Consider the following 23,159-nt stretch of genomic DNA (forward strand, 5'->3'; position numbering starts at 1 on the left):
AAAAAATGTTTCAATCAGAATATTTTGAGAAAACATTAAGAATTGCTTTTGTAACTTGCTTAGTTCGCAATAACTTCAGCTTATAGATATGTATGTCATTATTTAACGTAGACAAAAATATTTAAAACCTCCACAGCGATCCATACAATGAGAAAATAAAATAATTTTGACGTTGAATTGACTTATATGAAGTTCTTATCTTGTGGCGAACACATTCTATTATGTGCATTGTTCTGGAACTAACCTTGGGCTGTCATGGTTTAATTTTGAAAAATGTTGCATGTAACCAAATATAGTATTGAGGCAAAAAGGTAACATTAATCCTTAGTAGCTGCATAGGGCTGATGCATGGTGTCATAAATAAACAATTTAAAAGAATTGTAAATATGTGTACCTTGGGCATGTCAAAATTTCTCATGATACAAGAGTTTGAATATACCTAAAATAACATGAAAATTACACATTTGGCAACACTGGTAAAAGTCTTACCTCGAAACGGTAACGCTTATAATAATTAATATTGATGACAGTTTGATGTAACTGATTTCCTTTTCCTTTTTAATTAATACTATGGCGGTAAGTATTAAAATCGTCTTAGGAAAAAGTTATATTCATAAGTAAATTGTCGATTAGTTTTTGCACTTTTATTGGTAATTGAATAAGGTCGTAATACAATAATTTTATTTAATTTATTATTCAGCCAGTTGCAAATGCTAAAAAGGTTGAGAGTCAAAAAAAACTCAAGAGGGATCCGACCAAAAATCCTATGAGGGATCTTCATATAAGGAAGTTATGTTTAAATATATGCGTCGGAGAATCCGGTGACAGGTTAACGCGTGCAGCTAAGGTAAATTATTTAAAGTTTCATTGGAAATTCTAATGTTATGCATAGGTTTTAGAGCAGTTGACTGGCCAGCAACCAGTATTTTCAAAAGCAAGGTATACTGTCCGTTCATTTGGAATTAGAAGAAATGAAAAGATTGCCGTACATTGCACAGTTCGAGGAGCAAAGGCTGAAGAAATTTTGGAAAGAGGTTTGAAAGTACGCGAATATGAATTAAGAAGAGATAACTTTTCTGCGACGGGTAACTTTGGTTTTGGTATACAAGAACATATAGATTTAGGAATCAAATACGACCCATCTATCGGAATTTATGGTCTGGATTTCTATGTAGTTTTAGGTCGCCCAGGTTTGTAATATCAGTTTTTCCAATTTAAACATTTGCACATTCCCACTTAAACACAGATTTCCCATAATTTTACATAAACAAAGCAAAAAACAAAAACCAATCTAAAAGCTTTTGCAGTTCAAATATTCATTTTTTCTCTTATTATTTTCATAGAATTGTATTTTTGCAAAGACTACATTTTCAATTCTTTAAGTTACTGAGGGCACGAAATATTTTGAATTTCATATTCATATGTAGATATAGAATATGCAAATTTTTAATTTAATTTAAAGTACATACATAACTACATAAATTTTGGGATTCGATGTTAGGCGGTTTAATGCTTTAAGTATAAAATAAATTACAATGTTCACACTATGCTTTCGAAAATATACGCACATAATTAGGCATAATTGAGTATAATTTTTCAAAAGTGCTCAGTCAATGTGCATAAAGTGAAAGATATATGCTTGACGAATTTTGCGTTTATCAAATTTCGCTAACTATATATAACAACAGTGACAAAAAAAGTAATTTATATTATTTCATTTGCGAGCGCTATTTAAATCTGATAAGCGAATTAAATATTAGTTTTTAATTTTTTATAATTAAATTGTGAAAATGGCATTCCAGTACATAGTTTCATTTATAATTTAAACAAAAAATCTTTTAGGGTTTAATGTTGCTCACAGAAGAAGAAAAACCGGAGTAGTTGGAGCTCAACATCGACTTACAAAGGAAGATGCTATGAAATGGTTTCAACAAAAATATGATGGCATTATTCTTAATAGTAAAGCTAAATAAAAATTTTAATGAGCAATTGATTGCGTGAGAAATAAAATAAAATAGTTTTATTTATATTGTTTTCCACATTTAAATATTTATTTTAGCTTTCTTGAGTTTGGTTTTCAATTATAACAGCAGCGGGTGTAGGAAAATAGTAATTGCTACATTTATGTTCTTTTATATATTCACCACCTTTTTCAGTGTATTCGCTCCTCGAAATTGAATAGCTGTTGAAGTTGTCAGAGCGCGAAAAACTCGCGGATCCATGCCATGCATCTAGTATAGGTGACTGCGCAAGACAAACTAAATGTGAGGTTTTGAAAGGTCGCATCGCTCTTAATTCCTTTGATAAACGTTCTTTAAGACCTGCATGTACATAACTATGTTAATGCTAAAAATATATACAAATTTATGTGGTAAAAACAAAACTAACCAGGAAATTGAGAACAACCTCCTGTCAAGAAAACGTTGTCTGCTAGTAATTGCTGGTCATCTGCGTTGAAAAGTTTGAATATATAGTCCATCACTTCTGCCAAACCTGCTTCTCCACTTCCAATCATGCTTGGTTGAAAAAGCAACTCGGGGGCTCGAATAGCCTCTACACCCACGTGCAGCTAAAATTATTAAGTACAGTACAATCATTTGAAATTATCTGTTTTTTAATTTACATATGTAAGAGATTGCTTCTTGCAGTTTTGTCCAAGGAAGATGTTTCATTATAATACATTATAATGAAATTTGCTTAAGACAGAAACGTGACAGCATAATATGTACAAGTGAAAAATTTATAGAATTTTATATTGGGCAGACTTAAAATTGTTAAAATGTATTTATTTTACATAAAATGTGTTTATTTTTTATATGGAGTAGTAGGTAAATAATATGTAAATAGGTCGGTATAAAAAATCTGCTAAGTAATTTGTTAAATGCATCCGGGCATCCCGTGGCATTGAAAGGAAAACGTACATACTTATATAGGTACCTACCCACATACATAATTTTTTTTTTTAATTTTAAAAACTTAGAACCTTTTGAATTTAAGATCTTAGAACCTTTTGCAAAACCCCGATTAAATTTTGTAGAGCTCTTTAACACCTTTTAGATAGGATACCACTTTATTAAATTTTTAGTTTCCGGAGAATTTCATGATTTTTTCCCTGGAACCCATATGACATTTGAGATTGCCCAAAGCTTTGCGACTATGTACTATATACAGTGAGCTGAAAATTTTTCATCTCCAGGTGAAAATTTGTTATGGGTACTTTCATATAACAAAAATATTTATGCTTGGACTAATGCCATATACAACTATACCAAGTTGACGGTATTTTCCGAAGTAGAAAGAACAGAGAACTTTTCAGAGAACTTTATAAAAACAATTCTTAATGTTATAGTGCTCCGATTTAAATGTTTTTTTTATTTTTTTTTTGTGAAACTTTTGAGTTTTCTTTGTGATTCTCATTTTATTTTGTATCGCTTTAAAACACGGATGACAGAAATACAGGTCTAGACCCTAAGAGAGTGACACTTCACAGGTGATGAATTTACACGTAGTCTTATGGGATCTATAGAGGGTCCTTTTTAAAATAATAAATATCCCACAAGATATTAAAGAAATTTTTAATTAGAAAAAGTTGAAATTCAATCTTTTTCTACTTTACTAGTGCTTACATTCTTGAAGTTTTGTACTATTAAAACATAAAAAAATCGATTTAAAAAAAAACTTCCAGGTTCCATTCATTTTTTTAAAATTTCAATAAATGCTAAACTACAGGAAAAAAAAATAGTGGAATTTTTTTTCCGAAGTATTTAATTGATTTTGGTGTATTTTTTCAAATTTGAGAAAATGTACACTTGATATTAACGGGTTTGCTAATTTTGTATGATATATCTCCCAAAATGCATACTTGTGATATAATCCCATATACATATATGTATATCTATATATTTTTCATGTGTATACTATATTAAGTTTATATGCTTCATAATCCTTTTTATATCAAAAGTCCATATAATTCTTTTAGGTATGTACATATGTGATTATAGTTTTATTAAGAATTATTGTCACATTGTCAGTAAGGCTAACTCGCTAATTTACTTAAACTACCGCATCAGAGACTTTAGAACTTATAGAAGTTTCTTTATAATTTTCCTTATTATGTTTGGTTTTATATAGGGGACAACTTGAAATGACGCATCTTTTATAATGATTATAAAATTTTCAAAAGCACTTTCATAATTATAAAACTTATAATTAAATAATTACAAACTTAAATCAAAATCTAATAAAATTTTTATTAACTTTATTTTAAGCCGTGTATACTAAACAAAAAATATATAACCAAATTTTTTTTTATTTACTGTATTATCATTTTTAACAGTGTTTGAAATTTTTCGTCAAATGAGATCTCATTCATAGTTTTTTAAAACGTCTCACAAAGAGAAATACTTTATCGTAAAAATATGGATTTCACCGACAAAATAAAAAACAGAAAACACATCATATGATACAGCTCCTCATTTCAAGTAAACGTATTTTGTCATATAGACTTACACAAACAAAATATAAACGAAAAAAAAAAAAAGAAATAATCTGCGAAATTTTTGCAGCGATTTTTTTGTTTTCTTTACTAACATGATCTTTTAAATTATTTTAAAGCGATAAAGCGTTCTCTCATTAGTGTAAGAAAGAAGAAAATAAAAGGAGTTCTGTTTTGCAGCATCGTTTTAATTCGCTTATAAATTTCGCTGTAGAAGTTGAAATGTATAAGAAATATTTTTTAGTATTAAAAAGTATAAGTCGATTTCTCCTTTTTCGTTATTTGATCTAGTGAACGTAAAGCTGTTTTTTTTTTTTAGAGTATATTTTAGTGGACAAAATCAATATTTTTACAATATAATATTTCTCTTTATGAGACGTACTTAAAAAATGTAAATGAGATCTAATTTTATAAACTAAGAATTTCACAAGCTGATGAAAGCTGTAAGTTTATTAAAAAATAGGTATCTATATTTTAAAAATAATGAATATTGAATATTTAAGCTGTCAGCTGTATTGAAAAACTAAGTTTTAAGCTGTATTAAAATTAATTAAATAATAAGCGTTGAATATGGCATCTCAGTAATCTCAAAAATATTTATTTTTTTTAAGAAATAAAAAATTAAATATATTGTTTGAAAATGTTTTTACTTTCAAAAAAAGAAAAAAAAATAGGAAATAACAAAATTTTTAAATATTAATTTTTAAAAAATAATTAAATTATTTTGTTTCGTACATATGTATATAATATTACGTATATTATAGTAATAAAAAACTAAAACCTTTTTTAAATTGAAAATTTTAACTGAAAAAGTAAACAAAAACTTAAAAAAACCTTTCTCATAAACAAATATAAACCTTCACTAAAAAGAACTCAACAGAATAAAAAAAAAAACCTTTACTCAGGTTTGTACACAAATGAAAACCTTCAACTAAATAAAAAATTACAATCGCTTCACGATATGCATAAAATGTCTCATAAACGGTTCATAAAATAACGGATTATACTTTACTGATTGACTTTCTGATCTTCTTTCTTTTGAATTTTATTAAAAATTTTTGCAATGGCATCACGCCAATTGAATAAAACATTAAAATCTCTCTTATAATTTCGTCTCAAAATAATAAATACTATTGAAAACAAAAACAAAAGAATAAACTTGGGTAATTAGACTATTTCAAAATAAAACAAGTAAAAACGTTTCAGTCGGTATGAACCGATTGAATTATACCCGGCACCTTTCATTGTTGTATAACAATTACTCAAACCTGTGAAACCATTCTATAGAAACTTTACGGATATGTCTGACCTATAACTGAACACACAACTACTAAGTTTCATGAATCTGACTTTTATTATTTTTCCAAATATTTAAAATAAGCTTTTGGACTTGTATGGGAGCCACTCGAACCTGTCAAGCAATTCCACCAAAACTTCAGAAATATCTTTGACCTATAATTGGACACACAACTGCCAAGTTGCATGAATCTGTCTTTATTATTTTTCCAAATATTTAAAATTAGCTTTTGGAGTTGTATGGCAGGTACCCGAACCTGCCAAGTAATTCCACTAAAACTTCGCAAATATATTTGATCTATAATTGGACACACAACTGCCAAGTTTCATGAATTTGACTTTATTATTTTTCCAAATATTTAAAATTAGCTTTTGGAGACAAAATTATCTATGTAGTTCAGACAATCGGGGTTCTAAATGTGTGCATGGCTGAGTAATCACTATTAGGCCATTTATATACCTAAATTTTAATATTTTTTTATTTGTACATCGTTTTAAACTATTTCGGTTCGGGTTTTTTTAAGTTTTATAATTATTATAGTGCTTTTGTAATTTTATAATTGTTATAAACAATGTGTCATTAATCATTGTTATAAACAATGTCAAAGTTAACAGGACTCCTATTATAAAAACCGAACATAATAAAAATATTACAAAGAAACTTGTATCTATAAACTTTTCAAGATGCTAATGCGGAAGTTTATGTAAATTCGCGGGAAGAACCCAATTTAATAAATTCCATAACATCAAATATAAACCTATTCGCGTTCACTCCGGGGTTTAGGATGCGAAGAAATCATCTAGGCCATATTCTATTTATTCTCATTGTCAATATATTTCTGATCTCTCATCTAACTTACGCGGAATATCTAAAAATGTGTTACGTTATTTTTTTTTTATTATGAAGCGTATATTGAAACTAAGAAAGTAATTCCCATCTAGCAATTTTTCTCTGGCTTCATATGGATGTTATGGGTTCTTTATCCACAGATGAGTTTCCTGCTACTAATATTATTTTAGTCTAGCCGACGAGTTCAAATGGTCGAATACGTTTAAGGCGTCTTTGCACTTAACGAACATCTTATATTGCAGCATCTCGGGGTTGTCATGTTGGAGCAATCTCAATTGATGATTTATGGCGAGTTTTTTTATTTCTTCTTTGACTGTACGGATATTTAGATCTCGTTGTAGTGCTGTCCTTTTCTTTTTTACGTGCTCCTTCCGTTTAAGTTTTGTATCGAGAGTCATACCAATGCACTTCGCTTCGCTGGCGTGAACTTTTATAATATTAAGTAGGACCCTCCATGTCCTTCTATAATATTAAGTAGGATGCCTCCAGTATAAAGACGGTAGAGAATAGGTCCTAGGACACTTCTCTGAAGGAGTATTCCTCCTCAAATTTAACTCTAAACAGCTTGTTCGAAAGGTATGATTTTAATATTCTTGGAAACGGCTCCGGAAAATTTTTCTTTTATTTTAAAATTGAGACTGCTCTGCCAAACTCTGTTGAACGCCTCGGTTACATCTAAAAAGACGGCAGAACAATACTCCTTGTTTTCTAGTCCGTTTTTAATGACGTTCGTCAGCCTGATCAATGAATATGAGCTGATAAATCCGAACTGGTGATCAGGAATCAAATTCCATTTCATTGGCAGGCTTTCCAGTTTTGGGTACAATGATGAAACTTGCAATCTTCCACTGAACTGGCACATGATTCATTCTTAAAGATGCATTGATCACTATCTAAGAACCATCGTCTTTTCTAATTGGGGACTCTTGATACTTGGGTCTTTTGACACTTTTAATGGCCTTTCACGAAGAGTAATCATGTTCTTTATCAGCTGATACATTTCTTAAATAGTTGGCTATAGATGCGTTTTTTATTTCTCTTAGCAATCTTCTTACTTTATTTCCGAGTTGATTAACACGAGTTTTGTCCTGTGGAAACTTTGTGATTTACCACATTTTATTTGCTTTTCTTTTTTCACCTACAAGATTTCTTACTTCTAAACGATATAATACACCCCTTTCTTTTATTTTGACTTACGTGGTATTATCCCATCTCAAGCACCATTTTGTACATTTCCAGTTCGTGTTCATTTCTAAGAGGTACTTTAAGAAGTGTGCCATTTTCGTGTATACCTTTAAATAAATCCCAGTTGGTTTTTCTGTTTGTTAATTTGGTATATTTGCTTTAAGCATCACGGTTTCAGAGGTTGTAGCAATTCCTGGAGAGTGGTCAGAGTTTAAACCAAAACTTTCATTGACGCGTACGCAATTTTCGGAGACTGCTCTACTTATGAAAAAGTCCAAAAGATCTGGAATTCTATTTCTGTCGGTCGGCCTGTGGGTAGGTTTTCCCGTAAATTGGAAAGCACAACCCATTCCAGCTGCTGCTTCATATAAGGCGCTACTTTTAGGTGAGTAGTGATGAGTCTAGACCTCCAGAAAGTTTTGGCATTAAACTTTTCACCCATGTTATTCAGCATTGATCTTTAACCTTCTATTTTTAAATTGTATCTTGGGGGACAGAAGATGGAGGAGATTATGAATTTTTTACTTTTAATATTAATTCTGGCCGAAACTACTTGCATCGTTTGTTTTTCAACACTAACATGTTTTTGATGTTTGATATAACTTTTGACAGGAATTGACGCGTAACTTCAGCTTTATTATCTGGGTGAACGTTATAACACTTATAACTTTTTATTTCTACGTGAGTTTCTTTAGATTTCGGTAACCAAACAAGCGTCGATTTCTTTTGTGTTGAGAAAGAGCTCAAGTTCTTGGATATGTTGCAGAAGACCATCAGCATTCCATGTCATAATTCTTAGGATTTGCGTCATTTTTGTTTAGTCTTGCGTTTGTTTTACTTTCTAGTCCAGCATTTAGTTATCTTTCAACGAGTTTTTGATCATCAAGTTTTCTTAATGTTAGGGTTGCCACATAATGACAGACTCAAAGTAGGACATATAACAAAAAAAACCACATAATGACAGGCTCAAAGTAGGACATATAACAAAAAAAAAAGTCAGTATTATTTGTAAATCAAATATTTTTATTGATTGTGTCTGAACTTATATTTTTTATCACTTTTTGCACATTTCAATAACTCAGTGTCATATTGTATTTTTTCATAAAATTGCAGGCAAGTAATTTTTGAATTGACACTAATTAGAAGTTCTGCTCTAATAAGTTCAGAAGAACACCTGTTTCTTTCATCTGTCCACTTATTATTCATAATCGAAAAAACACGTTCAATAAACGACGATGAAGCTGGAATGCTTAAAATATGTGACAAAATTTTAAATATATTATCGTTATTCGATGTTGTATTTTTTAAAATAATACTCCATTTATCGGGTAAAAAAATGGTTTAAAGTTTAAAAGTAGGACAATTTTGCTTTCATGTAGGACGTAGGACAAATTACGTGATTGTAGGACTGTCCTACCGAAAGTAGGACGTGTGGTAACTCTACTTAATGTCAATTTCAAAATTTCGTCTGTTGTAGGTTTTGCGGTTACTTGGATATATGCCTTTTTCTTCGAGTTGACTTTGGCAACTGTTTTTTTTTTTTTCAATTATTTGAGATGTCAGAGGCGCATTCGTATCCTTTGGTTTAGCCCTGGGTATTACTCCTGTAGGGGTTAAAGATTTTTGTCTTAAATTTAGGGTCAAGTTTCTTTCGCGCTGGAGTTCAAATAATCTATAGTTGACAGAAAATTTTGCTATAGTATTTCTGCTTTTGTTGCACGCAGAAGTAAGATAATTTGCACCACATTTTACACATCTGGGAATTTTTCTGCAGTAGGATTTGGTGTGATTGAATTCTTGACCTCTTGTACACTGTGATATAGCTTTTGTCTTTTGCCTTACTGGCTCAATTTTGACTTTTAGGTTCAGGATCGATTTGATGTTATATATTTCTCGAGTGTCCTGATTTTTATCGAACGTTAGCATGAACAAGGATAATTTTTTGTTGTGAACGATAATTTCTCCACTGTAATTTTCTGACCTCCCCTGTAATTTTCTGTCATGATATTAGTTGCATCTTTGACTTCAAAACCTTGTTGAAGAAGATTATTGATGATATCATGTTTTTCACATGACCAATGTAATCCCCTACATACTTAGGTATACTTTTATATATAACATATACTAATCCCCTGGGTATACTTGTATATATAACATACACTAATACTAGGTACACTAAGCATGATTTTGTTCTACTCTTTTTACATGGTCTTCATTTCTGAATTATATCGAGTAAGATCAGACTTCTCGCTTGTTTCATTTGAGTTTTTAGGGTCTCGTTTTCAAGCTTGATTTCGCTTATTTTTTCACAGTAAGAAGAATTTGTGTTAATTTATAAATATTATATCTGATACTAAATACCTTCAAACGAAATTAGTAGTTTTTGGTAAGACAAAGTAGTTCTGGTGCAGTCCTAATAAATTAGATCTTAATGTTAAAAAAAGTTATAGGTACGTTTTTATTAGCGTTGACCAGATAAGTGATTTTGATGCTCATTATGATGACCAGATTTTGATTCTCATTATGATTATATAATTTTTAAAGCAAACAAAATGTAGGGTTTAATAAAGCATAGAGCTAAAGAATTTAGAAATATCTGTTTTACAAAGTGATTTTTTTCTCTATTTTGACGTTCGGCATTATTATTAATCCTGCTTTTGTGACCCATAGTAATAGAAGTGAATCAGTCCAAAAATAATTTCTCCTCTTTGCTTTAAGAAATCTTTAAGATTCACATGACTTTCACAACATCCCTTCTTACAAATTTGGGTTTCAATCCCTTAACATTATTATTCTGGGTCTCGCCGTTTTACGCTCTATTCTTGTTTCACATTTGACATTCTAACTGGCAATTACAGTTGTCGCCTTCATTTAAAATAAAATAATCTTTAGATTTTTGTTACCAAATTTTTTTTTAAAAATTGCACACAAATATTCTCTTATAAATTACGTTTTTATGCCATAATTATTTATGATTTATGACCCTTTTGTTGCGTTTTTGTATTTAAAATTTTTAATTTTACTGTATCAGCAGTTATGTATCATCTTATAAGTTTGAGGTTAAATATTAGTTTACATTTATTTTTGTTTTTCTTTTTTGCAATTTTTGTAATTTAGCATTTTTTTGTATTTGGACATTATTTTTTGTAAACTATTGTAGAAAATATTATGTATGTATGTATATTATGTAAAAAATAAATTTCACGAAATTAGCTGATACAGAGCTTGTCAAAAGCTAAGATTCAAATATTATTTCGTAGATCTTTCAAAAAGGCGAAGAGAATTCAAACAGAAAATGGGAGATTTTCAAAAAACCTCCAATTACAGCATCGACGGTGCTAAAAGAGTATAGTAACACCGAGAAAAAGACCGAATGTATGACAAATGAGATTCTTAGACTATTTGATAAAGAAGAAGGTATAAAAACTGTGAGAAGTACCGGTATATTAACAGAGTAGTGAGAAGAAAAATAAGGCAAGCAAAGTACAAGGTATGGGAAAGACAATGTAAAGCAACTAATACAGCAAGAAAAAAGCATCATGGTACCCTGGAAGAACGTCATGGCAATATACTCACCAATTCTACTGACAAATTGTTTTTATGGATCAGTATGTTACCGAACTGTTCAATGACTCTAACAATGTAGAAACTTGAACTCTAACGAAGAAAGAAGAAAAAAGGATAGAGGCCTTTAAAATGTGATGTTACAGTTGCATATTAAAGGTAAAATGGTCTGACAGGGTTAAAAATGCATCCAGCTTACAAAGACTGAATACAATGCCTCAACTACTGTACATAGTGAGAAGTTGAAAATTAAGCTATTTGGGCCATTTGAAAAATTAAAAGCCGTAGAAGAACTTCATGGCTGGGCAATAGTAGTACACCAAACAAACTACTAAGGGAAGTGCAATCAAAATGATGCTAACTAACCTTCAAAACGGAGACGCACTTTAAGAATAAGATATTTGAACTAGTTTAATTCTCTTATATTTGTAAACAGTAGATTAGTGAAGTAAATTAGAAATCTCCGAATATTCTTCGAATCGAACGACATTTTAAATTATTAATTCGGCGAATGCTTTCATACGCGAGATCCAAAATGCTGCTTAAATTAATATTAAAAAAGCAAGATTTTTTAAAATAATTTGTAGAATTTTTTGAACTTACTTTACAGATAGTTTAAATTTTTAAATTATATCACTATAAATGTGCATCTAATAAAAAAAAGCACTAATGTATTATTTTGATTTTTGGTTTTATTGGCCAAGCTTGTCACACAGAATTTTCATTCGACAGATTTGATTTTTGAACGCTAATACCAACATTTTATATTCAAAATCAGGTGTTTTATAAAAATAAAAAACCTGATGCAAATTTGCATTCTGTATTAAAACAAAAATTTAGAGAAGTGGAAATTACTAAATTTTATAATAATTTACTTATAAAACACTTAGCAAGTTTTAACTGGTTTGAAAAAACATCCATGCATATTTCTGTGAACAATTGTTTTCGATATTAAAATATAATAAAGATAAAACAGAAAAACGTTGCTAAATTTGTTAAAAAATTGATTTTAAATTTTTTTGTATGACAGTATTATTTGGATGTTGGATAATACAAATCGAAATTTGTGCAAAGCAATGTGCGGAAAATTTGAAATGTACCGCGATGATAAATGAATTTGACATGTCTGTTTTATAAGTTTTTTTTTCATTTTATTTTTTTAGTTTGAGTAACACTTTTTATTTTAAGTCCGATTTTGTAGAATAAAAATCCAGTTCTTAACTTTCGGAGTATTTATTAGTTTAGTATAAACAATTAGCAAATAAACAATCTATTAAAAAAGGTTACGTTGACTACATTAGTACCAAATAAAATGCGCTAAAAATAAGGTATTACGATAAAAATGTGTCCAATTCAAAGAAATACAGTACAATAAATATGTATATTAAAATTTCACATTGCTCGTTTCAAGTAACGTTTCGAAACTTTGTGAAAAGACTGTAAAGAACTCTTAATGTGGATTTTAGGTCCATGTTCACTATATCTTCTGGTCTAGCTTTTGGTTTAGGCAACCCAACATCTTGCATTAATTCAAATGAGAAAGCAACATTGTGAATCATTTGATCCTCATCTTTCGGTGTTAAGTGAAACTCATAGAGCGGCACAAAAAATCCTCCAAGTAAGCCCATTAATAAACAAAGATAAACCCCATCTCTAAAATCTTGATTTAAGTCATTTACTTCAAAATTCAATTTTGCCAAATGTTTATTAACAAAAGTAACGAGAGATTTTTTAACAACTGTAAGCTTTTCAGGAGCGCAATCGAATAAAGTATCAAATGCATCTTTTTCACATCTCATGCCCAAATCATCGTACTCAGATGTTATTTGTTCTTGAAATTTTTGAGCATTCAATATACCATCATTTTTTTCTGCAATTATTACAGTAACAAAAATATTTTCGGGCAACCGAATTGGAGCTCTAAAATGACGCACTAGTGCTACTAGTAAATGGAGAATCGCTACTACATTTTTTGAATGAACACTGTCGACAGTCCACTTAGGTATTTTATGGTGAAATCCAAGTGTGTGATTCACGGCTGAAAGAATTACTTGTAGTTTTTGCCTTTGACTTTCTTCAGATTGGGTTACTTCTAAAACATCTAATTTTTTGCCAGATAGCTTCTCCCATAATTTGTGTAATACTTGACCATCGTAGAGATCATCCTCAATTTTCTGGACAATTATTCTTTGGTCGGCTAATTCATCATTTATCCACTCAATCAAAATGTGTTGCAGTTTTAAAAACTGAGGTTCAGTATAAGATTGGGGATCTATAACAGCACGCTGTTCATGCTCTCGTAAACTATAATCCTCTGGCGGAATATCAGGTTGATTAGGGTTTCCTGGGGAATCAATAGCTATTTTTCCTTCTTCTTGGATTTCTTGAACTTCTTTTATTTTCTTTTTTCTACCTAAAGTTCCAATTTTTTCCCAAAAAGTTTCTTCTTTTTCACCTATTTTCACTTGTCCCAACTTTGGCGATCTTGGAGATTTTAAAGCTGCCATTTATTTAGAGAACAGACAAATGTCTGATTGCAATCAATATTTAAAACAAAGTAGGTTTGATTAATAACTAGAAATAATTCAACTTTACTTTTCAAATCAAAATGAGTAGGTATTAAGTTTTCCAATATTTTTGATATGATGATCTAAACGCATCAAATTATTATGCTTAAGGTGGTAGATTTGCTGATACAATCGATAATTGAATTTAACTTTATCGATATTACCTTTTTGTAATATCGCTCTCTTTAGCTTACCTAGCGTTTACATACATAGACACGTTACTGACAAAAAACTTTGTGTAATATTTTCTATAGTATACAAGAAAGTTTGTATAGTATTCAATTTTTTTTGCAATACTACAAAATTAATGAAGTGGAAAATTACATTTATTGGTTCGACGGATTTGCGACGGTCTTATGTATTTTTAACAATTTTTCCATTTTTCAAATATTTAAATAAAACCTAGCTTTGGTCTTTTTTTAAACTTCAATTTTATTATTGGTTTGGAACCTAATTTTTATATAAAAATAAGTTCCAGAATTTTCGAAATTACATTAAATTAAATTCGGGATTCCGGTATAATTCCATGTTCATTTAATGCTCCTAATTATTGGAAAACAATCTAAATACAGATTTAATATTCCTTTTTTAGTTGATTTATTTTTTTTTAATTTAGATTTTTATCCTAATAAAGATTTTCATTCTGTATACTTATCTTTCATTTAACGTAATTTTTTCCTACATTAAGTCAGATTGCACTGAGATCATGAAAAAAAAAATTAGTTTATGTACATATAGTAAACAATATGAATAGACAACTTAAGAAATGACAACATGTTTTATTATTAAGGTGAATTACCTTACCAATCGCATTAACAATTAAAACGCTCTCATATCTCTCATGAACGTTCATTGTTTCGTCCGAAAATGCTAAACATATCGTTTTCTTTTTTTATATTACGTCTGATAAGAAAATTTTTAAAAACTTTATAAAGTTTTTGCATGCAAAGTGTCTGGGATAATACTTTTTAACTCGTTCGCTACCAATCGTCACATATATGTGTCACCGCGTTTCTTTACCACAGCCCGGCGACACATATATGTGACAGATATTTTTGTATAATTTACAAAAGCATGTTTGAACATGTTGAGTATTGAACTAAATTGTTAAGTTAGCCCAGCGTCACATATTTGGGTCAGTTTAAAAGAATACTTATTTTACTTTTTTAGACTGTTCTAAATATACATACGTAAAATCTATTTCAATTCATTTAATATAACCACCAAAAAAATGTTGGGCTATTGTGGACGTTTTTCCCAGAAGACCCTGGTAGCGAACGAGTTAAACAAAAATGAGAGAAAATGACGACATTCTCATTTTCTCAATGTTTAAATTTTTTTCAAGTTTTGTAAAGTCAAATTTAGTGTTTTAAAAACTTTTAAAATCTTACAGCATTCGAAACATATGTTTGAACAATTTTATGTTTGCTTTGAAATTTGACGTTTATCGCATATTTATAAAGTTTTTAAATTTTTTCAAGTTTTCTGTCTGGTTTATTGAAATGAGAATCTTTTTTCTTTTGGCGAGAAATTTCGTCCTCGTTTCTCTTTTAAAAGTTTTTTCAAGTTTTATCCGAGACAGACCAATTATTTCATTCCATTTCGAAACTTTAAATAAAATTTTACGTCAAACGATATTTTCAAAAAACCCTGCACAAAAGCTGAAGTTGATTCAACTTTTTTAGAGAAAAAAATCTGTGCATATAGAAAACAAAAGAAACTCAAATTTTCATACAAAATACCAATGAATTAAACTTAAAGGTGTACCACTTGTTCCAGTATTGCCAAATGTTATAAATTGACAGATATAGATATGGCATTATGCTTTTTAATAAGGAAAACCACTTGGCAAGTGTTGCTAAATGTTATAAATTAACAGATCTAGAGATGGACATTATGTTTTTTTTATTAGGAGAAGCACTAGTCAAGTGTTGCTAACGGTATTCTTACATAAAAAAAAAAGTTGAAAAAAAAAAAAATATGTTGAGCAAAAACCTATATATGTATATTAGTGGACTTCAGGTGCGTTTCCTATAGTTACTTATTTATACTTTAGTCTCGTAACAAGCCGAAATAAACCGAAGTACTAATATTTTCTATCTAACATTTGAATCAATTCGTAAATATATACAACAAAACCAAAGTATGTAGTTAAATTTTTTTTAACTCAAAACAGTGAATAAACGAACAACCCATCTTAAGCCTGTTCGGAAAAATTACTATAAAAAACACGCGCCAATTCGTCGCCCCTGAGAAAAGCCTTCTTAAGCCTTCGTATTAGAATTTTTGTATAATTTTTTCCCTTGTAGTGTAGCAAAAAAACACTTCGTGAGGAACTTTTTTTAATTCAATTTTATAATGTTATGATAAACTTATAAGTTGTCTGAAAAAGTTTGCAGACTTAAGTAATTTTAAAGTTTTATACTAAAATTTGATCAACAATGATTATAGTAATCTAACGTTGAAAACTATGTTACATGCAGTAGTAATCTAACGTTTAATAACTATGTTACATGCAGTAACATAGTTATTAAACGAAAACATAATTCTGTACTTTAAAGAGGTGAAGGTGTATTTTTGGAGCGATTTGAAGTTATTTTTGGAAAAGTTCTTTTTATATAATAAAATTTATTTATTTGAATGAGAAAAACAAGCGAATTTGACTTAAGGTGAAGAAACAATAAAAAAATTTAAAGCACATTTTTGCAGTTTTTTTTTGATTAGTGAATTTAGTAGATTTTTAAAGAAATCGATATTTTGATGGGACAGGTTTGTGTTCGGTGGCAACTCTATTCGTTATATCGAACTTCTGAACATTTGATATTTTCCATCCCTATTATTACGTTTGTTTTGCTGAATAAATTAAGACTATATTGAAAATGGCTTTTGCATATTCAAGTTTCAAAGCTATTTGTTGCAATACAAATAAGATTACGCAAAGTAGGTCTCGTTTGTAAGTAAACCTGCATTTTTTTTTCTATATAATATGAGGTGTAAAAAATCTTAATTTAAAAATCTAGATTTTCTAAATTTGGAGTTGGAAACTACAGTAAAGCTTACGAAGGTGATGGAAAGACGAAAGTTCAAATATTAAATAAAGAACTAGATATTGGTCTTATGATAAATTCTTACAATCAATATGGTTTTAGGTTAAATAATAATATGTCTATTGTTGGGCCAATGGCGATCTTTTCTAAGTATTAAGATTGAAATTTGTAAGAGCAAGTTTATACAATTTAAGAAATATTTCAGATCAGTTTTGTCATGGAATGTTAATGAATATAGAGATATTAATGAAGATAGTTTAAGTTTATTCGGCATTTTAGAACCAAAATTAGATATTTTAGTTATTGGAATTGGAAACGAAAAAGTTACACCAGAGATTTCGCAAAGAATATTAAATTTTATAAAAAATCATAAAATTAATATTGAGATATTACGTACAGAACAGGTAACAAATCCAATTTTTAATTAATATATTAATACTTCAATATTTTTTAAGGCTTGTACTACATTTAATTTTTTGAATGCAGAAAGTAGAATGGTTGCCGGAGCTTTTATACCACCGAAACATATATCTGTTAACGAAGATGATTTGTTCTACCGTAACAGAAAAACAAATTTATATGATGGTCAATAAATATATAAATAAAAGTAAATTTCACAAAATAGTAACACTAAACGTCTTTACCTGGTGAAATTCAGCAGTTCCAGCTGTAACAATTATTGGTTCCTCAAATGTTGGATCCCAATGTCTTAATATATCTTCATACTCAATCAGTTTTTCATTTTCAACTTCACTATCACTATCTCCGTTTTCGCGACTAATTGTTTTGTAAACGTCCCAATCCTCATCTCTCATGCCGAAATCATCAGAACCCTTTTCTTTTCGAGCTAATTGTGATATAATTCGCATGCGCTCTTGAGCAGCTGCTGTTCTCCTTTTAGCTAAATCTTGACGTCTTTGCTTTCTAGCTTGTTTATGTTCCAGTATTTGTGATCGCTATATATCACAAATATATTGTTAAGATATATGGGTATTAAAAATTAGACCTTTTTTATTTTTTTGTTTTACCTTATTTTTTATATTGCTAATCCATTCTTCAACATTGACATCTGGTGGAAGAGTCGGTACAGGTTTTTCTCCACTTGGAGCTTCTATTGGCAACATCATACGGTGACGAGTTCGTTCAATTTTTGCTTTGACATTATTGATCATTTTCTACAAAAATAAAAAAGAAGGGCATGTTTTCAAATTTTTAATTTTACGTACGATTAATTCTTCTAAATTGGCGATGTCGTTGTTATTTAACTCTATTTCAAACTCTCTTTCATGCCCATCATCGTAAAGCGCTTTTATATTTAACATTTTCTGGTAGTGATCCTCGTCTTCTGCTAACCTTTCTTCCCTCTTTCTAGCAGCTATTTCTACTAACCTTCTAGACATTTCTTTTTTTTTTTCTAACTTTTGTTCCATTGTTAAGGCTGTTGAGATTGTTTGTTGAATAAACGGCAACTGGATTTTTTTAACATTCTCTTCATAATAATCCAAGTTCGACCAGTTTTTTAAACTTTCTGTGTAATCACTCACTACCGAACAATATTTATGTAGCAAATCTTCTATTCTACTAATACTAATGGCGTTAACGTGAACCGGGTATTTTAATTGAAGAATTTTATGCAAAAATGATATCATGTGAAAACCCCCTAAATTGAGACGCCTTGCTTTGGATCCTATCATCCTCTTATTTAAAACTGGAATAACATGCGTAGTATGATAGCCGCAAGAAATTACTAAGCCATGTGATCCAATGTTATTGTGTGCAAAACTGTAAAGAGCGTCAATACCATAGCAAACCGAAGGCACATCATAGCATTCAAATAAAAGTTCCGACATCACTTAAAAATTAAAAAAAATGTTAAAAGAAAATAATAAGTTATTGAAACCTCACAATTGCGACAATGATTAGGATTTCCAATGCACTCCGTCATAACTATTGGATGTAACACAGCACTATCTGTATCTATACTCAAATGAGTGAATATGTAATCAAATATTTGTTCTTGGTTATAGTAATGGGTAACGACATTTTTATCAAATTGTGATTTTAATTGAAATCTCATTGCCTCAATATTAACTATATCGTTTCCTATTTGTATGGGAGGTTCTATAAAAGGTTCTATTGAGTCTTTTTTTCCACGGTCCTTCCTTGGTTTCGCAATTAAATTTCTAAAACACATTAACGGCTCATTTGAATTGTTCCAACCAACACGACATCGATATGATCCTGCAATTTTCAAATTGTTTAGAATATACATATACACCTTTAGTACTTTCAATTAAAACTAACGAACCATTATCAATCACAAGGGGAATTTCGGACGCCTTCAAAGCTTCGGAATAATGGAAAAATTTGTCTGGGCTGCATTTTGTATCGCTTAGTTGTATTATAGTCATATTTTTTAAGTTAACAAAAATATGTTTGCTAGTTATTTTTTCATTTGGTTATGCGTAACAAATGTACGTACATATGTGTTCCAAGTTAAAAATGGATAGCTCGGCTTTATTTGCCGGTGGTTTATGATCATAGGGATGTGGAAAATCGATTCCAATCGAGTACCGGTAATACGGCACCTATCGACGTTATGACGAATTTCGTGTACAAAATAAAGAAACTTCATAAATTTTGTAAATAACAGTATAGCCAACGAATTAAAATTACTAAAGCAAAGCCAAAGTCGCAATCGAAAATAAAGCCAAATTTTTTCTAATTTCAAGCATTGTCAAAGTCGTAACAGAAGCGTATTTATTTTATTTTCTTATTAAACCTTTACTGTAAAATATGTGTAATTTATAAAAAAGATAGGTTAAAAATTTTTTTTAAAGTAAAAACTAAAAAATATTTCAAAATATTTTTTTATTTGAAATATCTGTAAAAAAATCAAATTTAAGAAAAACTCTTTAATTTTTTTTCTTTGAATAATTTATTTTATTAACTGATATTGAATATACCTTTTTTATATTCTTTTGAAATGGGCAAAGTTTCTTTGATATTGATGATGCTATCAAAACATTGATGTTCAATTTCGGATACAAAAAGTTCTAGATTCTAGAACTAAATATATACTTTTAACGATTTTAATTAATATTTTCGTTACTGTCCACTAAAGTATGGTATATTGCCGTATATTTTCTCATTAATTGCTATATTTTACAAACAGTGCACACTAATATTTTGTTTTATTTACTACATTCAACGGAAACAAAACAATTCACATTAAAAAAAATATTACATACAAATTAGGTAAAGCATCTGACGTTACATAAATTTTACCAAATAATTTCTTTTTGAATCAAAATGTTATGAACATACATACATATGTACATAGTCCGGTTTGATAAAATATTTGAAATGAAAACTTCTTTACATTTCATTCTACAATCCACTTTCTTTTTATTTCATTTTTTTTCAAGGAAAACAGAAAATATATGCAAGAAGAAGTAATTTAAATATCGTATGTATTTTATTAAGTACAAGCTTATTTTTATAAAAAAAAAATTCGCTTCTGGTAAAATTATGTCATCGGAAGTAATATTAGTTTGAAAAAAAACAAAACACATGTTTCCTCACGTTTAATTGGAAACGTCGTCCAGGATGAAAGAATTGCGTATTAGGATATCAATACAAGTGTCGTCTGTCATCACGTTCGTCGTTAAGAACTCAGTCCCAGGAGGGGCTAAGTCGCCAGTGGAACCGAGCTTCGAGGTGAAAACGGGCCTTGGGGAAAGGATAGCGGCTACCATTTGGAACACGGACGAACAGATGCGAGTTTTGTCACTATCATCATAGTCCACAATGATTTTGTGTGAGGTGGATTTCGATATTAGCTTGGAACCCAAATCACGAGAGGTCAGAAGGGGAAGTCATGCTCTACTTGTAAATCTGAAGGTGATCATTAGAAGGACAGAAACAGTTCTTTGATGGGAATGGAAAGAATAGCCTTCAAACTGTTGACGGAACTGGCTTCGACAAAGTCAATCCATTTACAAGTAAGGAATTCGGGAATTAGTCCAGACATACGAGGAACGAGCGTCGCAACGCAAGGACAAGGCTTCAACGACTGCCGCTAAAGGACCCAGGAGCTTACTTGGGAACCTAGGAAAAAGAGCAGATCGTAAAAACGAAGGCGATCATCAACTCGAGGCAAATCCAAGGGGTCACCAGACAGCCAAGGGCCGAGCCGAAGCGTCAGGCAGACGGTGCTTTGGTTCTTTGGGGTTCAGCTGCGCCTACAAAAGTTAAGGAGCAGAAGAGTTTTACTGGAACACTGCAAACCAATGGCAAAATGGAGATTAAGAGTGGCGAGTTCCAGAAAAAGAGAGGCAGGCGGGTGATAGCACCGCGCCCAGTTTCTCCAAAAAAACGAAAGGCTTAGCTTCGATAGAAAAGGATACTCGAGGTGCTCAAATAGCTCGAGAAGTTTCATTCAAGACAACGCCAACCAGAGATCAGTTCCGGTACGAAATATTGATTCCGGAAAGAAGGATTAAGAGTGGGAATCTCTATCAATACTCATGGAAATGGGACTGAGATAATCCGTGACTTCAATAATGCTTTGTAAAAAGTGTAAGTACGTTATTAATGTCTTTATATCTAACAAGTCCCGATGCTCAGAGAGAAACTTGAAAGCACGACATTATTTGATATGGGTTTTTTTAAATCAAAGTGGCTATTTTTTGAGAAGAAATATTAAAATAAATTCACACTTATTATAAAGCAGGTAAAATTTAGAAAATATATTTGAAAAATTAAAAAAAATATATCAATATTTTCATTGATAATTATTTTAAAATTTAAAAAAAAAGCGGAAAAACAACAAGCACATCCTTCGCCTTCAACGTTTCATATGTTACTGAAAGCGTTTCATTATTTTTAAGTGAACAGCTTTTTTTTCTCATAGGGTAAGTTAACTCAAGATATGGGGAGTAACTGTGGTGTCAAGTTGAAAATATAATTAATGAAAGATAATTCTTAAATATTGACATAAATACATAGTAAAGAAAAAATTTGAAGAGGGAATTAAAAAATAATATCTAAAATATAATCAAATATTATTTGTTAAATACAAATTTTATATAAACTTCAAAATTTTACCTCTATTTTTATTTGAAAAAATATTAAAAACTTACTATCATTTATATCAAATACCTAAGAAAAAAAAATATTTAAAATGTTTGGAAAAAACAATCATATATTTTTATGACCGGATTTGAATATTTTTTTATTTTTGAAATAAATGGTATTTTATCAAATGACTCAAAAATTCCGACTGTAAAATAACAGGTATTTTAAAATTTTTGTTCTTTACGTAATATTCTTTCCGTTTAGAATTAAGATAGGTCATACATACACATGCAGGGACATTTTATAAATAGATTGCTCTTGTTTACCTGCTAATAAAATATGAAAAAAGAGCACAGCAAAATTTTTGAAGCGCTCAATATAACATCTTTGAAATAGTTTTAAAATAATTATTTAAAAAAAAAATTATTGAAAGTAGGTACATACATATTTATTTTTAATAACTTAAAAACTAACTGAAATTATTTGAAACAATTTTATAAGTAACGTATAAATAACCGAAATGAGATAATTCAAATTGTTGAAATGTGTCAACCTATATTACTTTTAATAACATTTTTATTAGCCGACACTACTCAACTTACCTTATTGGGAAATACAAAATGTGCATAAAAAATCATACATCCTCATTAACATTTGAAACCATACTGAAATATGAATTTGAAAATTTTTTTCTTTCCTCCTGTCTTTCTTTCGTGCAATAGAATTTAAATTGGAGGCTTTTTAAAAATGCGTATAATATCCTGAGATTTTTTAAGATATTAAACTCTCTTTTACTTAAAAAAAAAGAAAAAAATAATAAAAAATATGACACGATCAGTGGCATTTAAAGAAAAAACCAGCAACGAAGCCAAAAATTCGTAATATATTGTAAAAAAAATTGAGTATTGTGACTTGTTAGATATAAAGACATTAACGGTATTAATACGATTGTACTACCGTCTCAGAGCTTTCAATACCTTTACATTGTAAAAAAACATCATTTTTACAATATTAATATATACTTTGACGTTTTTTAAATTTTAACAAACGTTACCACATCATTAAAAACATAGCAC

General features: G+C 29.8%; 4 protein-coding genes across 6 annotated transcripts; 2 read left to right on the forward strand and 2 right to left on the reverse strand.

Annotated features, from left to right (window-relative positions):
* Positions 1-457: 457 nt before the first annotated feature.
* Positions 458-2,023, forward strand: LOC129619303 (60S ribosomal protein L11). Its single transcript, XM_055534494.1, has 4 exons — positions 458-576; positions 701-847; positions 893-1,190; positions 1,843-2,023. The coding sequence occupies exons 1-4, from the start codon at positions 571-573 to the stop codon at positions 1,971-1,973; spliced, it is 582 nt and encodes a 193-aa protein (XP_055390469.1). The 5' UTR covers positions 458-570; the 3' UTR covers positions 1,974-2,023.
* Positions 2,010-19,583, reverse strand: LOC129619271 (actin-related protein 5). 3 transcript variants are annotated; one of them, XM_055534444.1, is made up of 7 exons: positions 19,313-19,583; positions 18,910-19,245; positions 18,231-18,856; positions 18,033-18,179; positions 17,649-17,960; positions 2,389-2,569; positions 2,010-2,321 (listed from the first exon to the last, which is right to left on the reverse strand). In XM_055534444.1, the coding sequence occupies exons 1-7, from the start codon at positions 19,413-19,415 to the stop codon at positions 2,056-2,058; spliced, it is 1,971 nt and encodes a 656-aa protein (XP_055390419.1). In that variant the 5' UTR covers positions 19,416-19,583; the 3' UTR covers positions 2,010-2,055. The 3 variants fall into 3 exon arrangements, with proteins under 3 accessions (XP_055390419.1, XP_055390427.1, XP_055390436.1); XM_055534452.1 differs by having other exon boundaries at positions 2,157-2,335; XM_055534461.1 differs by having other exon boundaries at positions 2,210-2,346; positions 2,407-2,569.
* LOC129619289 (beta-parvin) lies at positions 12,599-14,060 on the reverse strand. The gene has a single exon (XM_055534473.1). It carries the CDS (start codon positions 13,895-13,897, stop codon positions 12,797-12,799), a length of 1,101 nt encoding a protein of 366 aa, XP_055390448.1. The 5' UTR covers positions 13,898-14,060; the 3' UTR covers positions 12,599-12,796.
* Positions 16,773-17,632, forward strand: LOC129619297 (NADH dehydrogenase [ubiquinone] 1 alpha subcomplex assembly factor 3). Its single transcript, XM_055534486.1, has 4 exons — positions 16,773-16,910; positions 16,978-17,154; positions 17,210-17,408; positions 17,460-17,632. The coding sequence occupies exons 1-4, from the start codon at positions 16,837-16,839 to the stop codon at positions 17,595-17,597; spliced, it is 588 nt and encodes a 195-aa protein (XP_055390461.1). The 5' UTR covers positions 16,773-16,836; the 3' UTR covers positions 17,598-17,632.
* Positions 19,584-23,159: the final 3,576 nt, after the last annotated feature.

This window comes from Condylostylus longicornis, unplaced genomic scaffold (assembly GCF_029603195.1).
Source record: "Condylostylus longicornis isolate FDR11 unplaced genomic scaffold, ASM2960319v2 ptg000001l, whole genome shotgun sequence".
NCBI lineage: Eukaryota > Metazoa > Arthropoda > Insecta > Diptera > Dolichopodidae > Condylostylus > Condylostylus longicornis.